The 25,959-nt window shown below is 43.4% G+C and overlaps 2 protein-coding genes across 13 annotated transcripts in view; one reads left to right on the top strand and one right to left on the bottom strand.

Moving 5' to 3' along the window:
* LOC109896808 (rap1 GTPase-activating protein 1-like) overlaps positions 1-5,556 on the top strand; it is a 131,822-nt gene extending 126,266 nt beyond the window's left edge. For 8 of the 12 annotated variants that reach the window (XM_031808834.1, XM_031808706.1, XM_031808751.1 and 5 more), the window contains 5 exons: positions 1,534-1,650; positions 1,852-1,987; positions 2,133-2,244; positions 2,342-2,442; positions 2,856-5,556. In XM_031808834.1, coding sequence (XP_031664694.1) covers positions 1,534-1,650; positions 1,852-1,987; positions 2,133-2,244; positions 2,342-2,442; positions 2,856-2,939 — 550 coding nt within the window. In that variant the 3' untranslated portion in view covers positions 2,940-5,556. Of the gene's footprint in view, positions 1-1,533; positions 1,651-1,851; positions 1,988-2,132; positions 2,245-2,341; positions 2,443-2,676; positions 2,725-2,855 lie in introns of all 12 variants that reach the window. The other 4 variants (XM_031808927.1, XM_031808598.1, XM_031808638.1 and 1 more) reach the window with 2 other exon arrangements.
* Positions 4,159-25,959, bottom strand: LOC109896822 (protein-arginine deiminase type-2). The gene is made up of 16 exons (XM_031809032.1): positions 25,737-25,959; positions 22,145-22,313; positions 21,411-21,480; positions 21,180-21,241; positions 20,666-20,783; positions 20,082-20,234; positions 19,736-19,926; positions 19,530-19,633; positions 19,302-19,413; positions 18,953-19,060; positions 18,695-18,846; positions 18,355-18,502; positions 18,009-18,102; positions 6,366-6,445; positions 6,128-6,256; positions 4,159-5,898 (listed from the first exon to the last, which is right to left on the bottom strand). Exons 1-16 carry the CDS (start codon positions 25,913-25,915, stop codon positions 5,665-5,667), a joined length of 2,103 nt encoding a protein of 700 aa, XP_031664892.1. The 5' UTR covers positions 25,916-25,959; the 3' UTR covers positions 4,159-5,664.

The raw sequence follows: 25,959 nt of genomic DNA on the forward strand, positions 1-25,959 counted from the left end.
TGTTTATCCCATTTAAGTAAAGTTGTTCGACAGAATGAATACACCCCTGATCACATACAAACATAGTTCACTTTCCTAGCAGCCACATAGAAACAGCATGATCCTTTTGATCAATGTCTAATTTCTTCTCGCAGCTACGCACTCTCCTCATCTCACATTTTCCCTTCGCTTGTGGACTTCAGTGCACAACACATCAGCTGTCTGTGACCGGGCAAAAAAAAACTTTCCAAGCCAAACCTTCATATCATAACCGAGTCAAATACTCACCACATTTTTTGCCCTGCACTGCTAGCTAGCTGAAGCTTATGCTTTCAGTACTAGACTGATTCTCTTTGATTGATTGGACAACATGTCAGTTCATGGTGCAAGAGCTCTGATAGGTATTTTTATCCCCCGTTTAAAAGAAACGTTTTTCAACAGAATCGGCGGAATGAATTCACCCCTGATCACGCATAAACACAGTTCACTTTCATAGCAGCCTCGTTGTATTCCTTCTTGCCTCTATGCACTCTCCTCGTCTCACCTTTTCACTTTGTGTGTTGACTTCAATGAACAACACATCAGCTGTATGTGACCAGGCGGAAAAACCTTTCCAAGCCAAACCATTTCATAACCACTACACATAACCACTACACACATACTACATCGTTGTCCCCATATTAGCTAAAGTAACGTCCTAGTCAACATAGCTAATAGAACTAGTGCATTAGTAAACCTGCTACAATCATGCAGTAACGTTAGTGTATAGTCAGTAAGCAGTTACACCATCAGGCCCCGGATGCAATAAATGAATAAAACCTTGACAACCTTACCTTGACTTGGAAGAGTTCAAGTCTTGTGTTGGATAGTCATAGCCAGCTAGCTAACATAGCATCCCTTTGTTTGAGCCGGTTGTTTGAGTAACTAAACTGGCCACCGGGATTTGCTGAAAGTGAAAAAAAGTCTCTCTCTCTCTCTCTCTTGCTTCTCTTGCTGCATTTTTGAAGAAATGCATTTGTCTTTCTCTCTCTTTGAGTCAACTACTCACCACATTTTATGTACTGCAGTGCTAGCTAGCTGTAGCTTATGCTTTCAGTACTAGATTCCTTGTCTGATCATTTGATTGGTTGGACAACATGTCAGTTCATGCTGCAAGAGCTCTGATAGGTTGGAGGATGTCCTAATTACTGTGTAAGTCTATGGAAGGGGGTGAGAACCAAGAGCCTCCTTCCTAGGTGTTCTATTGAAGTCAATGTACCAAGAGGATGACGGAAGCTAGCTGTCGTATGGCTACACCATGGTGCTACCTTACACAGTACTGTAAACCTTCATTGCAAAACATTGTGTTTTAATCAATTATTATTATTTGGTGATGTGAATATATGTAGTGTAGTTTAATCTAAAAAGCATAACTTTTCAGTGTTTTATCATTTTTATTTTTATGAAATACATGGAAGAGGATGGTCCTCCACTTCCTCCTCTGAGGAGCCTCCACTGATTAGCAGTAATGTCTATGAGCCCATCCTGATACCTCTCTATCCCCTCCTATCTCAGTCGGGAAGTGTCCCCCAGCACACAGAGGACTCCAGACAGTGGACACATCTCCCAGGACCCCAAATCAGAGAACTCATCTAATCAGAGCTCACCAGAGATGCCCACAACAAAGAACAGGTGAATAGACGATACTTAATAGTGCTGTCAAGCCCATGCTGAAGAGTGTGTGTGTGTGTGTGTGTGTGTGTGTGTGTGTGTGTGTGTGTGTGTGTGTGTGTGTGTGTGTGTGTGTGTGTGTGTGTGTGTGTGTGTGTGTGTGTGTGTGTGCGTGCGTGCGTGTGTGTGCGCTAGAGTCGTCAGAATAACCCTGGTGTGTAGTTTGGCCATGTGTTGCAGGGCCCCTTCTATCCCTGAGGCCCAGGATCTGTCCCGCTCCTCGTCCAATGCCAGCAGCTTCGCCAGCGTGGTGGAGGAACACGATAACGAGGGCATCGAAGAGTACGACACGGGACTGGTAGGTGCCCCTCTTTTTCGACCGTCAATCACTAGCATACAGCACACCATCACATAGAGGTCATGTCAATATAATAATGACACACTCAAAATGAACGAAAAGCTAAAGATCCCGACAATTTCTGTTGTGCTTTTGTTTGTTGCAGGAGAGCCTGTCCTTTTCTGGAACACCACACAAGAGAGACTCATTTGCGTACGTGTCCTGGGTAGAGGATAGTTTGAGCAGTACTAGTGCCACCAGCCAGGGCAGCTCTCCAGGTGAGTTGTTTCATAATTTTTTTTTCAATACTGCCATAAGGTACCAAAAGTTGAGTTTGTTTGTCATGATGGCCCATTGTCTACCCCTTCCTGAAAGCACCTGCACGGTCCCGGCAGCCTGAGGGGGGCAAAGGGGAAGAGCTCAAAAAGGCGGAGAGCCGAGACAAGACAGAGCGGTCACAGGATAAGTCATCATCGGTGAGATCGGTTTTACCAATTGAATAATCAGATCCTCTGTAACATCTCTGCTCATTCACTGTACTAGCTGTGTACATTGGAAGACAGATTTCATTCCGCTTACATACAGGTATATATAACCATTTATAAATCTGCTTATAAATGTATAAATGCCCTAAACTTTTCCTCTTCGTTGTTGTTCAGTAATTGTGGTATTTGTTAACCTTGTCATTCTCTTTCTGTGTCTGTGTCCAGAACTGTTAGCCTCACCTCATTGATCAGTACATGGATGTCCATTAGCAGGTACCTGTAGTTGCTCAACTCAGTAGATGTAGCTTACTGACCATGTGTTACCCATGTCTGTATTTGGATGTTTGTGTGTGATCTGTAGTAGTAAAGATGGTGTCTGACCCCAGTCCCTCCTCCTCCCACAGCATTCCCATAAGAGGCACCCCCTGCAGGAGATGAAGCAAGCGCACGTGTGTTCCACCACAGATGCAGAGGAGGAGCAGAGCTAGTCGCTGGGACAGACAGCTAGACCTGGTGTAAACTAGTCCAGTCTGAACAGCCAGGTCCATGGACATGCACTTACAGCCTTCCCTCATCCCAACTCTTTGTGGCTGACTCCCAGCATGCTTAGAGGGGTGAAGGAGAGGATCAGCCCACACCCATTCCCAAAATGAGTGCCACTCACACAGTATCGCTTCTGGCTGTTGTCTGTTGGCTCGCTTAGCCTGCATATATTTCTGCTCCATGAGCTCTGTGAAGCCTAAATCTGTTCATGTGGTAACTCATAGTATACTCTCCCTTGTCCTCTCTATGGCATTGTTTTTGTTTTGGTTCGAAGGTGGAGGGAGGGGAGGATCTTAAGCATTAGACAGATTGGTGTTGCAGGAGATCCGTTGATCATGCATTAGGGGAAGTTTTCTGTTAGGCTAAAGAGGAATGCATGAGGAGGATAAGAGGGTGTTGTCCTGTTGTCATTGTTGGAAGAACTGACATTATTGCTCCCATCAACCTCACGTCCCACCATGATACTGTACATTTGTTATTCTTGGTGTCCCGGATCCTTTGATGTCACACCAAGCCTTGTGTTTTATTAATGGTCAATTAAGAGTGTAATGGTGGATGTTGACTAGAAACTTTTAGTAAAATGTTACATGTTTTTGGTAGAAGGTACTTTTATCATCATGCTGCTGCTGGTTTTGATTCCATTATTCATTTCCCCTGACAAACTGTACAATTACAGTTCACAGTTTATGAATGGACAATACTTTACTGACTCCATAATTATAGTCAACGTATTTCAGGCCATTTAAAGGGGTAATTTGCAGTTCAAACAACAACAAAGTCTTTACCCCGCCACTTTTTCGATAACCAGCTGAGTGATGGGGTTGGCGAAAAGTAACCACTCTCAAATTCCTAGACAGAGCTATGGATGCAAGGACTGACCATCCAGGATAGCAAAATTATACTTTTAACCATGTTGAGGCTATATAGTGTTTGTTTACAGTTACCTTGTTTACTAACTAATGAGTAAAACACATTTTGGGTTTTGATGGGGTACGACAGTTGAACTAAGCGCATGAAGCATTTATAAGTAATATTCTTCAAGAATCAATGGGTATATATAATTAATTTAAATGTAAAAAAAAGCTATGTAGCAATCGTAGATTGCCCCTATAAACTGAGGAAAAAAACATGAAGTATTGAATTACCGATAAGGTCTAGTGTTCAAACTAAATTACTCATCAGTCTTCACTGTCCCATACTGTAGATAGTACCACACAGTCAGACATTCCTCCAAGGTGACCTAACCAAAGCACACAGCCTCCAAAGCCAAGCTATTGTCCAGTGACTACTGTCTTCAGTTTATTTTTTAAAACCTCTAGTTTGTTTTAAAGTATGTGTTTGGATGTGTATGCATGGTGAATGGTGTAAATCTGCTTGCAAAACCATGTCAACTGTACAGTACCATACTGGAAAAAGATTGTTTCTTCAAACCAGTCCAACTTCTCTAGAAAAGCAGACAGTCATTATTTCTATAAATCAGTTTCGATAGAGAAATATGGCGATACAAGTGTAGATGTGGAAACTGGCACTACATTTTCAATTAATTGTTTTTTTTATTTTTATTTTTTTTAATCTGACTTGGTTTTTAAAAATAATTACACTGTGACAAGTTTTGAAGTGGCCTTTTTAATGATTGTGTTAATTAAGCTGCTTTGTAGGAGGGTATCCCCCTTCATATAAGGAATCTATCCCATGGTGGATATCGCCACTGGATTGAATGTAAAACTAAACAGATATATGTATTCATTTGTAGACATCTGCTCTCAATGAATGGAACCTTTGTATCTTGTTGTAATGTTTTACATTTTCCCTCATCTCAGATTTATATAATGAAAAGACCTGATATGAAGGCATAGTTTCCATTACTTTTTATTTAAATTAAATGAACAAAAGCTAACATGGAATTTAGTTGCACTTTGTCAGTTGTGGCATTAATGCATAAACCTTTTACACTCCTTTGGAAATCTTTCAGTTGAATCTAAAGGATCTCTGTAAGTAAGGAACACTACATCAAAATACAGTAAGTTTGACAAGTATTTATTATTAAACACCATTCTAAAGATTATGATTCAACAAAAAACTATTAATTGAAATTGTGATTGGAAAGATGAGAAAGTAACCTTTCATCAGCTTAAGAGAGCCTTTGGAGTCCGTGTGTATTCCAGGCACTGAAACTCTAAATATATCAAACACAATTTTCATCTCAAAGCTTAAAATAAATGTATTAAAACTCACGAGTCTTCAGAAATGCTTGAATAGTTGGATCACACCCTCTGGTGGCTCTAGATTATACTTACACATTTCTCTGTGGTCCTGTTCATCTGTACCTGTGTTTGTACATGTAAATGCAAGACACTTGGATTGAGCACCCAGCCAATCCAAACAACAGATTCTGCCTACAATGTGCTTAATTCAGATGATTGTATTTCTGTTCTCGTTGATATTCCGCTCAAGCCCTTGTTTAAGTTGGAAAGTCTTGTATATAAATATAGCTTTTCATCCTTTTGTAAAAAAAAAAAAAGGCAAATACATGTTTAATAAAGACAAAGGGGTAATACAGTACAAGGACTGTTGTTGTTTGAAGATGACTGCTGCTGGCGAATGTTGCTGCTGTTTACGTCAAGTCTTATTCCCTCTTTCTAACTACAACCATTCCTTGCCCCAAATCCCTCACATCTCCAGGTTCCACCACTTGAAGGAGAAGGGTTCCCTGCGAACGTTAGAGCCACAGTGAACCTCTCCCAGCAGTTTGTGGTAGGAGGCAAAGTCATCAATGTATGTGCAGCTGAGTCCCAGGCCCTCCATGAGGGAGGTCATCTCTGCCTCCAGGGCACAGCGGCCGTCCACCTTGGGCCCAAATGGTTTAGGGATGCCCAGGTTCTTCCCCAACACAACCATGTTCACCTGGAGGTAGAGACATACGCCTCAATTAGGATTTGCTTCTTGCGCTACTTGTGTAGGAGATGATTTGAGCATACTTCCTAATCACATGTAGGAAATCATCACAAAATGTCTAAAATGATTTGGCAGCATTTTTTAGTTTTGCCGTTATGAAATGTAAAATGTATAACAAATAAAATAAGATGTACTTTTGGTTTGGAGGTGTTCTAGTGTAGAACCTGCGTCTGCTCACCATGTCTGGGTAATAGGCCACTGCCCTGTTCTCCTCCATCACATGGAAAAGGATGGGCAGATCAATGATATCATCGTCGTCTAAACCCAGCTCCCTCTTAAGGACATCCCTGTTCCAGTCTATACAGCTCTGTGGGACGACAGCAGTCACAACATCTACATGGTTATTTCACCAAGCACTGCAATGCTCTGCTAGCCTCTCTGAGTAACTAGTTCATCTGGCGTTTAGTTTCCCTCACCTGGACATAGTTGTTTTCTGCTCTGAGTTTGTCATCACTCAATATCTCATCTACTGTAATCTCTTCTTCTGCTCCAAGACCTGTTAGGATCGAGGAGGAAGTGGGTGTTAATTAGTAACACACACAGTATTATGTATTCCATTCACCCAGCTCAATGTAACATTGATAGGTTAAGGCTACTTTATACTCAAACGTTCCCTATACCCAACGAGGTTGTTACTACTTTGCCTATGAACGTAGATGCACAGGTAAAGAGAATTTTGTGAGTAATCAAGGTGACAGACATTGGCACATTCAATATTGCCTGCATCTAGCTGATCTAGGGTGTAAGCATTAGTCCAACAGTTGCAAACCAGAGTTTATATTAGGCAAATTCAGGTATGTTTATCCCCGTTTCATTCCGTTTCAGTAAAGCTTTTCAACAGAATGAATACACCTCTGATCACATACAAATCAAATCAAATTTTGAGTTCCCGAGTGGAGCTGCATCTCAGTGCAAGAGGTATCACTGCAGTCCCTGGTTCAAATCCAGGCTTCATCACATCTGGCTGTGATTGGGAGTCCCATAGGGCGGTGCACAATTGGCCCAGCATTGTCAGGGTTTGGCTGGGGTAGGTTGTCTTTGAATGTAAAAATTTGTTCTTAACTGACTTGCCTAGTTAAATAAATATTGTATTGGTCACATACATTTGTTTAGCAGATGTTATTGTGGGTGTAGTGAAATACTTGTGCTTCTAGCTCAGACAGCGCAGTAATATCTAACAGTTTCATAACATATACCCAAAATACATATAAATCTAAGTAAAGAATGGTTTAAGACAATATATACACCTCTGTTTGAATGTGTGGGGTCACTTAGAAATGTCCTTGTGAAGGAAAAGCATTTTTTTGTCCATTAAAATAACATCAAATTGATCAGAAATACGGTGTAGACATTGTACTTGGAAACGTCCGATTTCTTTATGGAATAGCTATATAGGCATACAGAGGTCCATTATCAGCAACCATCACTCCTGTGTTCCAATGGCACGTTGTGTTAGCTAATCCAAGTTGATCATTTTAAAAGGACAACTGATAATTAGAAAACCATTTTGCAATTATGTTAGCACAGCTGAAATCTGTTGTTCTGATTGAAGAAGCAATACAACTGGCCTTCTTCAGACTAGTAGAGTATCTGGAGCCTATAATCAAACCCACAAATGCTGATGCCTTGTTCAGGGGCAGAATGACAGATTTTTACCTTGTCAGCTCAGGGATTCAATCTTGTAATCTCGGTTACTAGTCCAACGTTCTAACCACTAGGCTACCTGCCGCCCCTACAGTGGCATAGTATAGAGCACAGTATATACATATGAGATGGGTGATGCAATGTTTACAAACAACTAAAGTGACTAAGATACCATAGAATAATATAGAGTACAGTTTACACATGAGATGAGTAATGCAAGATAAGGAGACATTATTAAAGTGGCTAGCGTTTCATTTCCTTAAAGTGGCCAGTGATTCCTAATCTATGTCGTTAAGCATAGTTCACTTTCTATAGGCACAGTTCACTTTCCAGAGCAGCCACATACAAACAGCATGATCCCTTTAATTACTATAATTACTTCTCGCTCTCATTATTTTCATTTTTATGAAATTCACTGAGGATGGTCCTCCATTGTGGCGGAATCTGCACGGAGCCTTAACCGTGCACTGCCACTTTAAGAGCAGTAAGGAAGGAGGAAATAAAGAGAGCTCATTCAGCTCTTTGGGGAGGAGCTCTTGGGTGGCGCGACAGTTTGATTGTGTGGGCTGTGCTGCAGAAGTTTTTTGTTTTCAGCGTGTGTAGTTTATAAAGTATTTAACTCAATCATCAGTGTAATCGCTCTAGGTCGTGGTTGTTTTCGTTTGGGACCGCGCTCGTTATGGATCACATGGATTAGTAGCAACATTGTTGCGAAGCTTTAACACACAAACCATCAAACCATCGGACAGTCAGACAGTACACCGGCAGCCTGAAGACCACAGCTAAGATCTCTCTTGTTCTCTTTCTCTTTTTCTATTCCCTCTTTCGTTCCAGTGCTTTACCCTGCAACAGACTCTATTTTTCCAATGCACTTCCCATTGAAGTTCATTAGAGCTGGACTATTATTGCCCTGCCAGAAGTATTTGGGTGGACATTTTAGTTAAAAGGGAGGTTGCTTGCAAGTTATGCATTGTTATGTGAACTGTATTGAGGTGTACTAATGACATGTGGCCGAGAAGATTGTGGACAAAATATTAAGGTCTTTGTGTCTATGAACACCCCCCACATTCATACCCTCTGCACTCCTCCACTGGACGATAATACATATTATTGCAAATCCTCTGTTGATGACTGGGTTCTTTCTTGTATGAAGTTGCTGTTCAATTGCTCTGCCATTATTAGTATTATTATTATTGTATGAGGTATTCTTGGTGGGGTTACCCCTGTGCTGTGATGTGGGTTTTATATGGTGTGTATTCTTTTTTCTCTCCACTGGCTATCTGGTAAACAGGCTACACTCTAGGCAGTCTCTTCTGCTGTGTGTGGGTCTGGTAGTGGTACTCTCTCTATTCTACTCTTTTCCTTTCGGCATGGTTAATACCTGCCTGGCGCCCGAACAAAATCATTCTTTACCCCTCTCTAATAAATACCGCTACAGAATTGGCACCCAAACAGGGACTTGAAGAGAAACACTCATGACACCATCCACACAAGGTTGAATCATGCCTTTTGTTGGAACCCCATACTGTGTCAATGTGAACACACCTGATGGTAATCATGTTCGGGATTCTTTCATTGTGGAAGGACTCGATGAACTAATGGAGTTGGATAGCACTGCCCCTAATCGCCAGGCTTCTGGCTCACCTATAACATCTCCACCATTACCCTCCCCTCAACCTCTTCCTGTTACCCTGTCCAGAGAGACTGGAAGAGGTGTCTCTGATCACTGGACAAATGGAACATCAATGGACACACACCAATCATAGTTTGACAATGCAGGAGAATGCCATTCGCAAACTCAGTGAATGTGTGGAGGCTCATCAGACAGATGTGCAGCGGAGGTTGGATTACCTTCCCTGTCAAATGGAGGAAAACCAACAACAAATTGTTCAGCGACAGAAATATTTACAAGATTCTCTGAAGCAGGATATTCAAGGAAAACTGCACTGGTTCAAAACACAAATGGAAACTAACCATCATCAAGTCATAATCTATCTTGAGGAGGAACAAAAACAGAGAGCAGAGGAGTCAGCCTCTGTTGTGAAGGGAGTGTGTTCTTATGTGAAGGAAGTTATGGAGGACATGAAAAACTCTCACAGGGGAATTACGATGTTTGATTGAACAGACTCAAAAGGACACCGTTAATGAGATGGAAAAAGCACAGAAGGCCACAGATCTTCAACTGGAAGAGCTGCACCAGGAGGTAATGCAGTGTTTTTCCCTTCTGGACAAATCTTCCCCACCTCCCTCAGGTTTTACCTCTGCCACTGGCTTGGCCAGTAAGGGAATAGGAACAGGTAGTACTACAAAAACCCCTCTGAAGTTACTGTTAAACAACAGAACTCCCGCTGCCAATGCCATGCCTCCTCTAGAGGGCTCCCTCCCTATCAAACAACTTTTCCCCACTTTTGGCAGCCCAGAAGATGATGTTGATCCACTGTTTTTCTTATCTAAGTGTAATGATTTTCTTTCTGTCCGGCCCCTTACTGACTTGGAGGTTCTTGCTACCCTCCACAGTGTTCTCCATGGTACAGCAAGAGACTGGTGGGAGATAGCCCGTGAACATGTGTCAACCTGGGAGGAGTTTCAAAAAAATATTCTTCTTAGCCTTCCTCTCAGAGGACTATGGGGATGAACTGCCGGAACGTGTTCGTAACAGAGTCCAGGGTGACAGAGTCCAGAGATGGAAGGCTGAGATGGATTACTGAGCAGGAGATGGTCAAACTCCTTAAGAACATGGTTCCCCGCCTTGCGAGTCAACTTCGAGAACGTGTGCAGAACGTGGATGATCTGGTGCGTCTTGGGACTCAGTTGGAGAAGGACTGGAAGCACCACCAGGTACCTCCCCAAAGCCTTAAACACGAGCACCCTCATAGATATCATCCTAACCAACTTCCCCTCTAAATACACCTCTGCTGTCTTCAACCAAGATCTCAGCGATCACTGCCTCATTGCCTGCATCCGTAATGGGTCAGCGGTCAAACGACCTCCACTCATCACTGTCAAACGCTCCCTGAAACACTTCAGCGTGCAGGCCTTTCTAATCGACCTGGCCGGGGTATCCTGGAAGGATATTGATCTCATCCCGTCAGTAGAGGATGCCTGGATATTTTTTTTAAATGCCTTCCTAACCATCTTAAATAAACATGCCCCATTCAAGAAATTTAGAACCAGGAACAGATATAGCCCTTGGTTCTCCCCAGACCTGACTGCCCTTAACCAACACAAAAACATCCTATGGCGTTCTGCATTAGCATCGAACAGCCCCCGTGATATGCAGCTGTTCAGGGAAGCCAGAAACCGTTATACACAGGCAGTTAGAAAAGCCAAGGCTAGCTTTTTCAAGCAGAAATTTGCTTCCTGCAACACTAACTCAAAAAAGTTCTGGGACACTGTAAAGTCCATGGAGAATAAGAACACCTCCTAACAGCTGCCCACTGCATTGAAGATAGGAAACACTGTCACCACTGATAAATCCACCATAATTGAGAATTTCAATAACCATTTTTCTACGGCTGGCCATGCTTTCCACCTGGCTACTCCTACCCCGGTCAACAGCACTGCACCCCCAACAGTAACTCGCCCAAGCCTTCCCCATTTCTCCTTCTCCCAAATCCATTCAGCTGATGTTCTGAAAGAGCTGCAAAATCTGGACCCCTACAAATCAGCCGGGCTAGACAATCTGGACCCTTTCTTTCTAAAATTATCTGCCGAAATTGTTGCCACACCTATTACTAGCCTGTTCAACCTCTCTTTCGTGTCGTCTGAGATTCCCAAAGATTGGAAAGCAGCTGCGGTCATCCCCCTCTTCAAAGGGGGGGACACTCTTGACTCAAACTGCTACAGACCTATATCTATCCTACCGTGCCTTTCTAAGGTCTTCGAAAGCCAAGTCAACAAACAGATTACCGACCATTTCAAATCTCACCATACCTTCTCTGCTATGCAATCTGGTTTCAGAGCTGGTCATGGGTGCACCTCAGCCACGCTCAAGGTCCTAAACGTTATCTTAACCCCCATCGATAAGAAACATTACTGTGCAGCCATATTCATTGATCTGGCCAAGGCTTTCGACTCTGTCAATCACCACATCCTCATCGGCAGACTCAACAGCCTTGGTTTCTCAAATGATTGCCTCGCCTGGTTCACCAACTCTGATAGAGTTCAGTGTGTCAAATCGGAGGGTCTGCTGTCCGGACCTCTGGCAGTCTCTATGGGGGTGCCACAGGGTTCAATTCTTGGACCGACTCTCTTCTCTGTATACATCAATGAGGTCGCTCTTGCTGCTGGTGAGTCTCTGATCCACCTCTACGCAGACGACACCATTCTGTATACTTCCGGCCCTTCTTTGGACACTGTGTTAACAACCCTCCAGGCAAGCTTCAATGCCATACAACTCTCCTTCCGTGGCCTCCAATTGCTCTTAAATACAAGTAAAACTAAATGCATGCTCTTCAACCGATCGCTACCTGCACCTACCCGCCTGTCCAACATCACTACTCTGGACGGCTCTGACATAGAATACGTGGACAACTACAAATACTTAGGTGTCTGGTTAGACTGTAAACTCTCCTTCCAGACCCATATCAAACATCTCCAATCCAAAGTTAAATCTAGAATTGGCTTCCTATTTCGCAACAAAGCATCCTTCACTCATGCTGCCAAACATACCCTTGTAAAACTGACCATCCTACCAATCCTCGACTTTGGCGATGTCATTTACAAAATAGCCTCCAATACCCTACTCAACAAATTGGATGCAGTCTATCACAGTGCAATCCGTTTTGTCACCAAAGCCCCATATACTACCCACCATTGCGACCTGTACGCTCTCGTTGGCTGGCCCTCGCTTCATACTCGTCGCCAAACCCACTGGCTCCATGTCATCTACAAGACCCTGCTAGGTAAAGTCCCCCCTTATCTCAGCTCGCTGGTCACCATAGCATCTCCCACCTGTAGCACACGCTCCAGCAGGTATATCTCTCTAGTCACCCCCAAAACCAAGTCTTTCTTTGGCCGCCTCTCCTTCCAGTTCTCTGCTGCCAATGACTGGAACGAACTACAAAAATCTCTGAAACTGGAAACACTTATCTCCCTCACTAGCTTTAAGCACCAACTGTCAGAGCAGCTCACAGATTACTGCACCTGTACATAGCCCACCTATAATTTAGCCCAAACAACTACCTCTTTCCCAACTGTATTTTATTTATTTATTTATTTTGCTCCTATGCACCCCATTATTTTAATTTCTACTTTGTACATTCTTCCATTGCAAAACTACCATTCCAGTGTTTTACTTGCTATATTGTATTTACTTTGCCACCATGGCCTTTTTTGCCTTTACCTCCCTTCTCACCTCATTTGCTCACATTGTATATAGACTTGTTTATACTGTATTATTGACTGTATGTTTGTTTTACTCAATGTGTAACTCTGTGTCATTGTATGTGTCGAACTGCTTTGCTTTATCTTGGCCAGGTCGCAATTGTAAATGAGAACTTGTTCTCAACTTGCCTACCTGGTTAAATAAAGGTAAAATAAATCAAATAAATAAAAACCACCTCCAAACTAAAAACCCTGTTCCCTCATCCCAGTATACCAATAACTCTCCTGGGGCTAAACCGTCTCAGATATTTGTACCCAAGATCCAGGACAAACGTCCAGTTATGTGTTGGAGGTGTAAAGTCCAACATCCTCCAGATCCTTGCCCACTCTATGTCCAGCGTCAGGATTCAGGAAAAGGTCAGAAAGGACCGAAGACTGAAAGTCTAGACAGGCGTGGTGGCTTGCATACAATTGGGTCAGCCTTAATGCCCACCATGAAGCCTTTATACAGCACAGCTAGCGGCCTTATTCCTATTCCGCAACAACTATTGGTTCCTCTGACTGTTAGGAACTGGAGAGGGAAGGCCATAATCGACACAGGGGCATCTTACACCCTGATGCAAGAGGCCCTGTGGCAGAACATGGCATTACCTCATGAGGAGCTATGAACATGGGAGGAGGTACCATTGTACTTGGCCAATGGAGAACCTACCACCCCCTTGGGCTGGATTAGTATAATAACAAAACTGCATGGTGAGACTATTAACCTTCCTGTGGCTATTCTTGCAGATTCAAGCCTTGCATTTTCTGTAGTCCTTGGCCTAGACTTCCTGTTCTTCAGTGGACTGACCATCTCGATGTCCGAACCCTCCTATCGGCTGCACTCTGACTATTCTCAGCCTCATCCATTTCAACCTGGTAATGCACTGATTTCAGGCTTGAGCCTGCTACATTATGCAGAGTCCAGACGAGGTCAAGTCAGAGACGGAGAAAATATAAAGAGACAAAGACAAAAATATGTTCCACCAGTGAAGTCTGAGAACCCAACTATCACCCTGATTACTCCCCCCCCCCCCCCTTCTATCCGAGAGCAAAACCTGATGCGGATTTCTACATCATACAAGCAGTGGAACAGGCATGTCTGTCGGATTATGAAAGGTGGCAGCTCTCCCAGATGTTGGACATGAACAGTGAGGTCTGTACTCTTACACTCGGCCGTACAACCGTCTTCAAACACAAAATCTATACCCGGCATGAGGTCCCCATTAAGCAGCGTCCCTACAGGCTGTCCCCCGCCAAACTGGCAATTCTCAATGAACAGCTCAAAAGCATGTTGGAGAATGGAATTGTGGAACCTTCTTTTTCCGGTTGGGCTTCTCCGGTTGTCCTGATTCCTAAGAAAGATGGTAGATATCGATTCTGTGTGGACTACAGGAAGCCGGATGCCATAACGGAAAGCGATGCCTACCCTCTACCAAACATAAATGACATACTGGAATCTCTGGCAGGAGCATCCATCTTTAGTAATCTGGATCTGAACAGTGGCTATTGGCAGGTGTCAATGGATCCCGCTAGTCAGGATAAGACTGCCTTTGTCACCCCTGCTGGTTTGTACTCCTTCAAAGTCATGCCTTTTGGTTTGAAGAATGCTCCAGCAACCTTCCAAAGGTTGATGGAGACTGTCCTGGGAGATCTGAGGGGTAGAAATTGTCTTGTGTATCTGGATGACATCATAATCTACTCCTCCTCTGTTGCGGATCATCTGCAAGACATTCAGTCCGTCTTCGACAGATTAAAGGCTGCAGGTTTGACCTTGAACTTGAAGAAGTGTCATTTCTGTCTGGCAGAACTCAAGTTCCTTGGTCATGTGGTTAATGCTGAAGGTATCCATGCAGATCCAGGCAAAGTTGCAGCCGTGCAGGAATTCCCAATTCCCACATCCCTCAAGGCTGTTCAGCGGTTTCTGGGTATGGCTAGATGGTACCACAGGTTTGTGCCTGACTTTTCAAAGGTAGCCGAACCCCTCAACCACCTTAAGAGGTGAAATTCCAATGGACCCCTGCATGCCAAAGTGCATTTGAAGCACTCAAAAACAGTATAATTACTCCTCCAGTGCTTGGACATCCTAACCTGAATGCTCATTTCATTGTGTACACGGATGTCAAACAGGACTTGGAGCAGTCTTGGCTCAACAAACAGGACTTGGAACAGAAGAAGTTCTTGCCTATGCAAGTTGCACCCTTAATTCAGCCGAGAGGAATTATTCAATGACTGAAAGGGAGTGCCTCACTGTGGTCTGGGCTTTGGAGAAATGGAGCTACTACTTGGAGGCAAAGATCTTCACCGTTGTCACAGACCATGCTGCTCTGCAGTGGGTTCTGGCATCAGGCAAGACCAACAGCTGTCTTATTCGCTGGTCTATCAGACTGCAGAAGTTTGAATTCATCATTGAGTATCGCAAAGTAAAACTGAAAGTTGTATCAGATGCCCTTTCTCGGATTACAGAGACTGCCAATGTTTGTCCTCCCTTGTGCAGTACTTATACTACCGCTAAATGTCTGGATGATTCTTTTCCTCTGGATGATGAGTGTATGGAGAGCACAGCAGAAGGATGCTGCCATCATGGCGATCCACAAGAGTCTGTCTGAAGAAGACTCCAAGAGTCGCTTCAATGATACGTATAGCATAATTCAGGATAAAGTGAATCGAAATACTCCAAGAGGAAATGGAATACACAGTACCCATTATCGCGTCTTCATTCCCTCTACATTGAGTGACCAGATAATCCAAGTTTATCATGCCAATCCCATGAGTGGCCTTCCACTCATGGGATTGTTTTTAAAACTTATCGAAGACTACAAGAGGTGGTTTACTGGCCAGGCATGTGGGTTGATACCCGGAAGCTTGTACAGCAGTGTGAAGTCTGCCAGAAATACAAACCAGACATTGGCAGACCTGCCGGGAAAATGCAGCAGACCGTGGTGAACCATCCAATTGAAATGTTGGGAATTGACCTCATGGGACCTTTTCCTCCCAGCCGGCGGACACAGAATACATTTTTTTTGTTGGTAGTGGACTACTACACACACTGGGTGGAGTTGTTTCCGCAAAGCCACTGCATCAGCCATTGGTCTAATTCTGAGAAGGGAGGTCTTTGCCAGATTCGGGATTCCAGACCAAATCCTCTCTGACCGAGGTCCGCAGTTCATATCAGGAATCTACAAAGAGCTCTGTACCTACTGGGGTGTAAATGCCAAGTTGACCACAGCCTATCATCCTCAGACCAACCTGACCGAGAGGGTAAACCGAACCCTGAAGGGGATGATTGCTTCATTCGTGGGGGATCAGCGCACAAGGTGGGATCAGCATCTCCCTGAATTTCGCACTGAACTCTGCCGTGCAGGAGACTTCTGGGGTCACTCCCGCCGAACTCCACCTGGGAGGACCACTTAAAGGTCAGATGGACAGAGTCTTGCAAAGTTCCAATGTTTCACCTGACTGCCCAGCGTTTTGATGCCCTACAACACCACCACACCTTGCTAGCCAGAGTGGAGGCCAGCAAAACCAAAGCCAAACAACGACAGCTGAGAAACTATGACAAACATAGACGTGATGTGTTTTTCCGACCCAAGTCTCGTTTCTGGGTACGTTCACATCATCTGTCAAAGGCGTCTAAGAAGTTCACTGCCAAGCTAGCTTCGAGATGGAAAGGTCCATACCGTGTAGTGCAGCAGTTGGGACCAGTGAACTACTTGGTCTGTTTGGAGGACACTAGGGAAGATGTCAGGACGGTGCATGTTGTTGACCTAAAGCCCTGCTACCCTACGGCAGAAGAGCTGGATCGCAGGCAAAAGCAACACCTGCAGGACCTCTTCGTGGAGGAATCTGATGATGAGGACTTCTCTGGTTTTGTGTAGCAGGAACATGAACCTGGCAAAGCCTGCATCCTCTCTGTTTCTACAGGCTTGTTTTTTCATGGGGGGAGGAGTGTTGCGAAATCTGCACGGAGCCTTCACCGTGCACTGCCACTTTAAGAGTGCATGAGCAGTAAGGAAGGAGGAAATAAAGAGAGCTCATTCAGCTCTTTGGGGAGGAGCTCTTGGGTGGCGCGACAGTTTGATTGTGTGGGCTGTGCTGCAGAAGTTTTTTGTTTTCAGCGTGTGTAGTTTATAAAATATTTAACTCAATCATCAGTGTAATCGCTCTAGGTCGTGGTTGTTTTCGTTTGGGACCGCGCCCGTTATGGATCACATGGATTAGTAGCAACATTGTTGCGAAGCTTTAACATACAAACCATCGGACAGTCAGATAGCACACCGGCACACCTGAAGACCACAGCTAAGATCTCTCTTGTTCTCTTTGTCTTTTTCTCTTCCCTCTATCGTTCCAGTGCTTTACCCTGCAACAGACTCTATTTTTCCAATGCACTTCCCATTGAAGTTCATTAGAGCTGGACTATTATTGCCCTGCCAGAAGTATTTGGGTGGACATTTTAGTTAAAAGGGAGGTTGCTTGCAAGTTATGTATTGAGGTGTACTAATGACATGTGGCCGAGAAGATTGTGGACATTTTTAAGGCCTTTGTTGTGTCTATGAACACCCCCCACATTCATACCCTCTGCACTCCTCCACTGGACGATAATACATATTATTGCAAATCCTCTGTTGATGACTGGGTTCTTTCTTGTATGAAGTTGCTGTTAAATTGCTCTGCCCATTATTATTATTATTATTATTATTATTATTATTATTATTATTATTATTATTGTATGAGGTATTCTTGGTGGGGTTACCCCTGTGCTGTGATGTGTGTTTTATATGGTGTGTATTATTTTTTTCTCTCCACTGGCTATCTGGTAAACAGGCTACATTCTAGGCAGTCTCTTCTGCTGTGTGTGGATCTGGTAGTGGTACTCTCTCTATTCTACTCTTTTCCTTTCGGCATGGTTAATACCTGCCTGGTGCCCGAACAAAATCATTCTTTACCCCTCTCTAATAAATACCGCTACACCATCTTCTGAGGAGCCTCCACTGATACAGTTGTAACTATGGTGATACACACTGAAATTAGACCCTTAACTGAAATCCTACCGTCAAACATTTTGGCTTGTCCGTGCTTATCATTCTGTAAGCCCCTGAAAAGTTTGTAGCCTGCGTCGGGGCTAGCGAGCAGCAGCCGGAATCCCTACACAGAGAAACAGAGGACAAAGACAACATTGGCTGTGCGCTACATTTTACTTCCTGACAGCTTTACATTATCACATAAACCACATGGCAGCCACAGCCTGCGTCATGTCTAAATACTTTGTGCAAATGGACGGCATTAACAATTCTTTGCTCGCCGTCATTTCTACTCTATATTAAAGAACACAGTGTTTTTAACACACATGTTCTAATAGAGCGGGCAACTATACTTTCCTTGACAATATTGTTTTACCTTTTTGTCAGGAGCTGGGACAAAAGTCATGAATTCATCCACATGCCCAACCAGAAGCCAATCAGAGAACAGTGCAATGGGCTCCTGGACTTTCTGTGCCCAAAGGAAGTCTTGCACTACTTTGGTCATGTTGCGGCCCTTGGTTGCCCTGAAAAGTTAAACAGCCTTATCACCACTGCTCACAGCCATATCTTTGTTCTAAATATGCATGAATCATTAGCAAGAGATTTAAAGAAGGAAGAAGCATCAACTTTATTTAATAAGTCAATCAAACTTTGGAATAAAGGCAAATATTGGTATCTAAAAACCAGACTCTTCCACTGAAGCAAGTTATACTCACGTGGGGAAAGCCACTCCAATTATGATCCTGCCCAGAGGGTAGATTTTTCCATTTACAATAACTGGAGGGCTAACTTCCAGGTTACCAAACGAATCCAAGCTGCTCACTTCCACATTATATGCTGTCCTTGTCACATAGCCAAAGTCTGGGCCCTGAGGGCACCAGGCAGAGAGAGGTTGAGAAAGAGTTCCACCACATCCCTCACAGTATGGAAATAAGAACATTTTAACTGCAGGTGTGGTGAATGCCTTTTCTTACCAGTAGCACATCATAAGGGAAATCCTGTAGTTCTCCGTCTCGGGGGGAGTCCAGCACAACAGGGAAACGTTGGTGAGGAGAGTCAATGTAGCCAAACTCTATCTCATCCTGAGAGAGAAACCTTCTTTACATGTCTATTATATTTCTATATTTTTCATGCAGTTAGAAACAAAGACACTGGTCTATGTTCTGATTTCTTTTATTTAAAACCGAGAGACAAGACTGACAATGATTTACATTGATGTAAAAGGATGTGAAATAAATGGTGTTTTAAAAAAAGGTTGGAATTGAAAAAAGTTCAAATGTACAAAAGTACATGATAGGCTAGGAGCTGAATCTCACTGCTTACCTGCATCCAGCGGTCTCCTCTGTTCATGTACTCATGACAAACCTTCAGCTTGTACCCACTGTTCTCCACCAGCCTCCTCATTCCCTTTAGGAACTGGTAGTTATCAGATGTGCTGGGTAACCAAATGCACAGAAACAGTTGTCTGAGTTTCCAGACAGCGCCATCATTATTTCCATCAACATCAATTTCCATCAACAACAACAAACATCAATCATCATTATCTCTCACCTGCAGACAAAGACCTCTACAGGGTTGAGTGTGTTGGGTGTCATGATCCAGGGAGCCACACGGAACACCACCCTGTCTGTAAAGATAGGCGTCTCAGGGAAGCCCTGGCAAAATAACGGAGCAAAAACATGAATGATAGATTCCACGACTGAGGTACAGTATATACCCTTTGAAGTTTTAAACCATGAACAGTAGTTTCAATGTACCGGAGAGCTGGGCTCCAGCAGGCTGAGGCTGATGCTGATGAGGCCCTCAAAGTCTTTGTCAGGGAACCTCAGGCCCTCGACGTAGAAATTCATCTCAGCGTTTCCCCCGAGGTACGGGACCTCCTTGGACAAATCCTCACTGCCCAGCACCAGTGGGTAGTCCTTCACAAAGCTCTTGTAGAACAGGTTTTCTGCAGCAGTAAATCATGTTTTATAATGAGGATCAAATGTATCTCCATTTATATGCATATGCTGCATTAAAACCCCATTGTATACACATTATACATGCATGGACAGCCACAAGAACACATAAAAGATCTGACTGGACAAAATGTCCTTGACTCACTCAGTGTTTGGTGCATGCCTGCTGTGGACCTGGTTCTGAAGACCCTGACACTCTCTGCATCCCCCTGGGAGATGTGCATGGTCAGCTTGTAGCCCTCTGGGAGCTTGGCAGGGCCACTGGTCCGCAGCACCATTGGGGACATGTCTTTCAGATCTGACATTTCACAAATACTGACATTATTGTGCATCAAGTGTCAACCCATCAATGTCATAATCAATGTGACCTCATCTCAATGTGGCTCCCAGGATTTGGTAGGCCATCATTGTAGATAAAAATGTGTTCTTAACTGATTTGCCTAGTTATATAAAGGTTAAAAAACACATAGTTATGACAATGTGTAATACAACTACTTATCCTAGATGGATAGTGGTCGTGAAGGAACCATCAAACCACACCAGACACACCCCTAGCTCAGGCAGTTTGTGTTTAGCTAACACAAATACACACATCCCTACTGCTCCTTTCTGCTGACTACACACAAAACACAGACCTGCAGCCTTTAAAATGTTGATTCATTGCAATGCCTGCAGCACTGTCAGCCAGTCAGCTTAGTGGGCCAGGATGACTTGGCTGTTGTTATATACCTGAGACTCTCGTGACCTCCGCACACTCACTGTCCCGCCTTTTCCCATAGGTGTGTTCTGAGTCACAGTTGACCAGTAGGATGGCACCATGGCCATTAGGCCCCCACATCCACGATCCCTGCAGAGAGATAAACACTGTCTTTCAAAAACAAGAACTAACACCGCCCTACCGAATGAGCTTTTCCCAATGTGTTTCCATGAGGTTAGATTAGATTTACAGCTGAAAAACACAACCTTCAAAAAATGTTCCCACTTCCAGGAATATAGTATGAACAGTATTTTGATGTACCTATTAATATCAGTGGAAGGCTGTGCCCTGTGTGAGTTGACAGAATTAGCTAGAAGTGCCTTGGCAATCTTCCTTTGTTTTGGAAAACAGCATGAACACTAGTCTTCTGACATGCCTATTCATGTTAGAACGTCTCCTTATGTACCCTGCTGTGTTAAGAAACAAAGATAGGTCTCTTTCAGCTCAGAGGTCACTGCCTGGACGGACCCAGCAGACATAACCCACCTTGTTGGGGTTGTTCCTCTCCACCTGGCCATCTCGATCAGCATCTACATCCAGAGAAATCTCTACAAGACAGAGAGGCCCTGGGTGTCACTGAAGCTCATGAGCTGCTTTGGGGTCTCAAGTTAAATATCAAAATGTACAAATGACATTCACAAAGGTATGCTTTGAAGGTGGGGGAGGGTGGTAGTTTATATGGGTGTGCTCTCCTGTCCTAAGCATAACACAACATACCAACAGCGGTGAGGTGAACGACAGCTTTCCCTAACACCTCCGTCTTCTCTCCATAATACATGACCGATAGCTGCACAACAAAGGACAACATTTACAAAGTTTAACATCTAGAACACTGGTGACTAAGCAGTGGTTGTGTTTTGATGGGGTCTTCTATGATATATTCATGTCCAGATATGTACAGTACATCATTTCTAAACTGGCCCCTTCTGGAACTGACAAAAGGTGTCCTTCAATTCCTTATCAATAGAACTAGCACTGTGATTAACCACATCACTTTCCACTGTTTGACATCTCTCTGGTATCAGGTTGAGAGTGCCACATTTGCATTATTTCAGTGTGGTTTGCACGGCACTCTTAAGAGGCGTAGGAGCAGCAAATACTTGATTTGTTTTTCTTATTAACATAATTCACTGTAGCGTGTTCAGTCCCAAGTGGAAATATTAACCTCAGGATTCTATGAATAAGATCAGGGTACACTCTTAGAAAAAAGGGTTCCAGGGTCGCCTTAGGAGAATCGTTTTGTTTCAAGGTAGAACTTGTTTGGGTTCCATGTAGAACTCTCTGGGGAAAGGGTTCTAAATGGAATCCAATAAGGTTCTACCTTGAACCAAAAATGGTTCTTCAAAGGGTTCCCCTTCGGGGACAGCCAAATAACCCCTTTAGGTTCTATATAGCACCTTTTTTCTAAGAGTATAGCTATCATGGCTGTGGGAGTGGCCTACTTTATTTACCTTGCTATCATTTCCCACTTCGCTGGCAGTGTCCATGGTGATGAGAAGCATTGTATTACCATTGAGAGTGGTGGGGAGGGTCCCACTCTCTGGTGGGGGTGGGGTGATCCTGTACTGCACTCTGGGACTGCATTGCACAGAGAAGTACTTGGAGGTAGGAGGGGCACTCCTTGGGAAACAACAAATACATGTGACAGTTACACATCACATCCTGATACTTTTCTTATACAAATCTATAGCAATAACAGAGTAAACACAAGGGGACATACCTATAGTGCAGTAGAGCACCAGCAGTGAGTGCAGTTCATTATCCCCTATTTCCAGAAGCAAGAGGTGGCAGTGCTAGTTCTAAAGTTACATCGCTATAGTAATCGTAAAGGTATGATGTCTTCTACATGAGTAAAGTACCAAAGAGGGAGAAATACTGGACTGTCAACCTACACAAGAATACTGGCAAAAAGGATTGTACATATGTCTAAGTATCAACCAACATCCCAAGTTGTTACACTCAGTATGACACTTGTTTCTAAACATTAGGCTTAGCTGTAAAAACCTAACACCTGGAGTCCTAATGATAGGAGACAGGCGCAGGAATACGTAATAGGGTTTTTTACGTCATGAAAACGACGGGGACGAAGCCCAAAACAAACACGTATATATAACACAGGGATGTAACCCAAACAAAAGAATGAGGTGCAAACCTCTAAATAATACATGGGACGAGACCCGTAATAACAACTGCACAAAAACACGTGGCATGAAAGCGGATACAGCAGAGCACAAGATGAACGGATATGGGACAATAATCAACCAGGACAATGGGGAACAGAGGGCACATACAGTGCCTTGCGAAAGTATTCGGCCCACCTTGAACTTTGCGACCTTTTGCCACATTTCAGGCTTCAAACATAAAGATATAAAACTGTATTTTTTTGTGAAGAATCAACAACAAGTGGGACACAATCATGAAGTGGAACGACATTTATTGGATATTTCAAACTTCTTTAACAAATCAAAAACTGAAGAATTGGGCGTGCAAAATCAGCTAGCGCATAATATTCTGAGAACCACATGTTCAAATCAAAATAAAATTAAATGTTATTGGTCACATGCACATGGTTAGCAGATGTTATCGTGAGTGTAGCGAAATACTTGTGCTTCTAGTTCCGACAGTGCAGTAATATCTAACACGTAATCTAACAATCAGCGAAGTGGAGTTGTTTCCTACCTTCACCACCTGGGGGCGGCCCGTCAGGAAGTCCAGGATCCAATTGCACAGGGCGAGGTTGAGACCTAGGGCCTCAAGTTTATTAATGAGCTTGGAGGGTATTATGGTGTTGAATGCTGAGCTGTAGTCAATGAATAGCATTCTTACATAGGTATTCCTCTTGTTCAGATGGGATAGGGCAGTGTGCAGTGTGATGGCAATTGCATTGTCTGTGGACCTATTGGGGCGGTATGTAAATTGAAGTTGGTCTGTGGACCTATTGGGGCGGTATGTAAATTGAAGTTGGTCTAGGGTGGCAGGTAAGGTGGAGGTGTATGATCCACAGTGGGTACAAGATCTCCAATGCACTTCCTTATAAACTCACTCACAGAATCAGCTTATAAATCAATATTATTCTCTGAGGCTTCCTGGGAACATTTCCCAGTCTGCATGATCAGAACAATCTTGAAGCGTGGATTCCGATTGGCCAAACCAGCGTTGAATAGTTCTCGTCACGGGTACATTCTGTTTCTACCTATAGGATGGGAGGAGCTAAATGCAGTCGTGGTCAGATTTGCTGAAGGGAGGGGGGGGGGCCTTGTATGCATTGCGGAAGTTAGAGTAGCAGTGATCCAGTGTATTGCCCGCACGAGTGCAACAATCAATATGCTGATAGAGTTTAGGTAGCCTTGTTCTCAAATTTACTTTGTTATAATCCCCAGCTACAATACATGCAGCCTCAGGATATATGGTTTCCAGTTTGCATAGAGTCCAGTGAAGTTCCTTGAGGGCCATCCTGGTATCAGCTTGAGGGGGGATATACACGGCTGTGACAATAACCAACAAGAATTCTCTTGGGAGATAATATGGTCGGCATTTGATTGTGAGGAATTCTAGGTCAGGTGAACAAAAGGACTTAAGTTCCTGTATGTTATTATGATTACACCATGAGTCGTTAATCATGAAAACTACACTCTCGCCATTCCTCTTCCCAGAGAGATATTTCTGTCGGCGCTACGCATAAAGAATCCTGATGGCTGTACCGACTCTGACAACATATCCCGGGAGAGCCATGTTTCCGTGAAACAGAGTATGTTACAATTCCATATGTCTCTCTGGAAAGCAACCCTTGCCCTAATTTAGTCTACCTTGTTATCTAGAGACTGGATATTGGCGAGTAATATACTCGGAAGCAGTGGGTGGTGTGCACAACTCCGAAAGTCTGACCATGAGGCTGCTCCGGCTACCTCTTCTGGAGGCGACATTGTTTTGGGTCGGCATCTGGGATCAGATCATATGCCCTGGGTGGTGATGCGAACAAAGGATCCACTTCGGGAAAGTCGTATTCCTGGTCGAGAGTTGACATTGCTCTGATATCCAATAGTTCTTCCCGGCTGTATGTAATAACACTTCAAATTTTCTGGCCTAACAATGTAAGAAATAATACATTAAAAAACAAAATACTGCATAGGTTCCTAAGGACTAGAAGCAAGGCGACCCTCTCTGTCGGCTCCATCTTGTCATCTTGCCGTATGTTTCTTAGAGCTTGGTCAGAGCGTGGTTGTCCTATTATTTTGGATACAACCTTCCCATAGCATTTCCTACAGCTTTCCTCATGGTTCTATTTAAAGTAATGTTCTCAAATTGTTCAGAGGACATCAAGAAATAACATTTTTCTGTGGGACTTCCAGTACTTCAGCATAGGTTTTTCTGCATGTTTCCTCGTTGTTCTATTTAAAGTAATCTTCTCAGAACATTAAGACAACTTTCCATAAAAAAACACCAGAAAACATTGACGTATAAAGAATGTTGTAAGAATTTGATTTAAAACATATACACTCAGCATCAACAAGACTATATATATCCTCTATATTGTTAAGTGTGTTTAGGTGTGTTGGCCATGCCCACTAATTGGCCACACCTGATCTTAATAAGTGCTCGTTTTCTTTGAAATTAGGGTCTGTTTGAATAGACTAAAATGAACAGCTTTGGAGCAATCTGTGCTCGCAGTTCAAAACAGTTAACCCAAATTAAGATAGCAGTTTTATTGAAACATGTTATAACTTATTTAATACCTTCAATTAACCTAGAATTTCAGTTATCTGAATGTGAATAAAACCTCTCAGGAAAACATTTAGGGAACGATAGAAAAACATTCTCTGAACCTCCCTACAACCTAAAAATGTATGTTCGCAGAACAGGCAAAATTTGTGTAGGCTACTGAGCGATAATCCAGAAATAGTTTATATAGCAGTATATAACTGGTGAAACTATACATTGCCATACACTTTACCGTGTTTTAGGCTACAATGTAGCCAACAACAGCTTACTACCACCTGAAGACATCTATTGGTGCAGTAGCCTAGCATAGATACACACACTCACCTGTTTAGGTTCACTTTCAACACCGTGCCAACAACATAAAGAGCCTTCAAAGTTTTCTCAATGTCGAGACGAAATGTCTGTTGATACGGTACTGGCATGTCGGTTGCTTTTCTCTTATTAAGGTGCTGAAGAAGATTAGGGTGACTGGTCATAGAAACTTGTTCCTGTGAAACATCCATGGTGATACAGTATATTGCAGAGGAGCAGATTGATGGAATGAGAT

Source organism: Oncorhynchus kisutch, linkage group LG1 (assembly GCF_002021735.2).
Source record: "Oncorhynchus kisutch isolate 150728-3 linkage group LG1, Okis_V2, whole genome shotgun sequence".
Taxonomy (NCBI): Eukaryota; Metazoa; Chordata; class Actinopteri; order Salmoniformes; family Salmonidae; genus Oncorhynchus; species Oncorhynchus kisutch.

Excerpts from the sequence above, each read along its gene's own strand:
- LOC109896822 (XM_031809032.1), bottom strand. The coding sequence starts at position 25,915 with ATGGATGTTTCACAGGAACAAGTTTCTATGACCAGTCACCCTAATCTT. Across the intron at positions 19,927-20,081 it reads AGGCATGCACCAAACACTGA|AAAACCTGTTCTACAAGAGC; the intron begins GTGAGTCAAGGA and ends TTACTGCTGCAG. Across the intron at positions 5,899-6,127 it reads TGGCCTATTACCCAGACATG|GTGAACATGGTTGTGTTGGG; the intron begins GTGAGCAGACGC and ends CTCTACCTCCAG.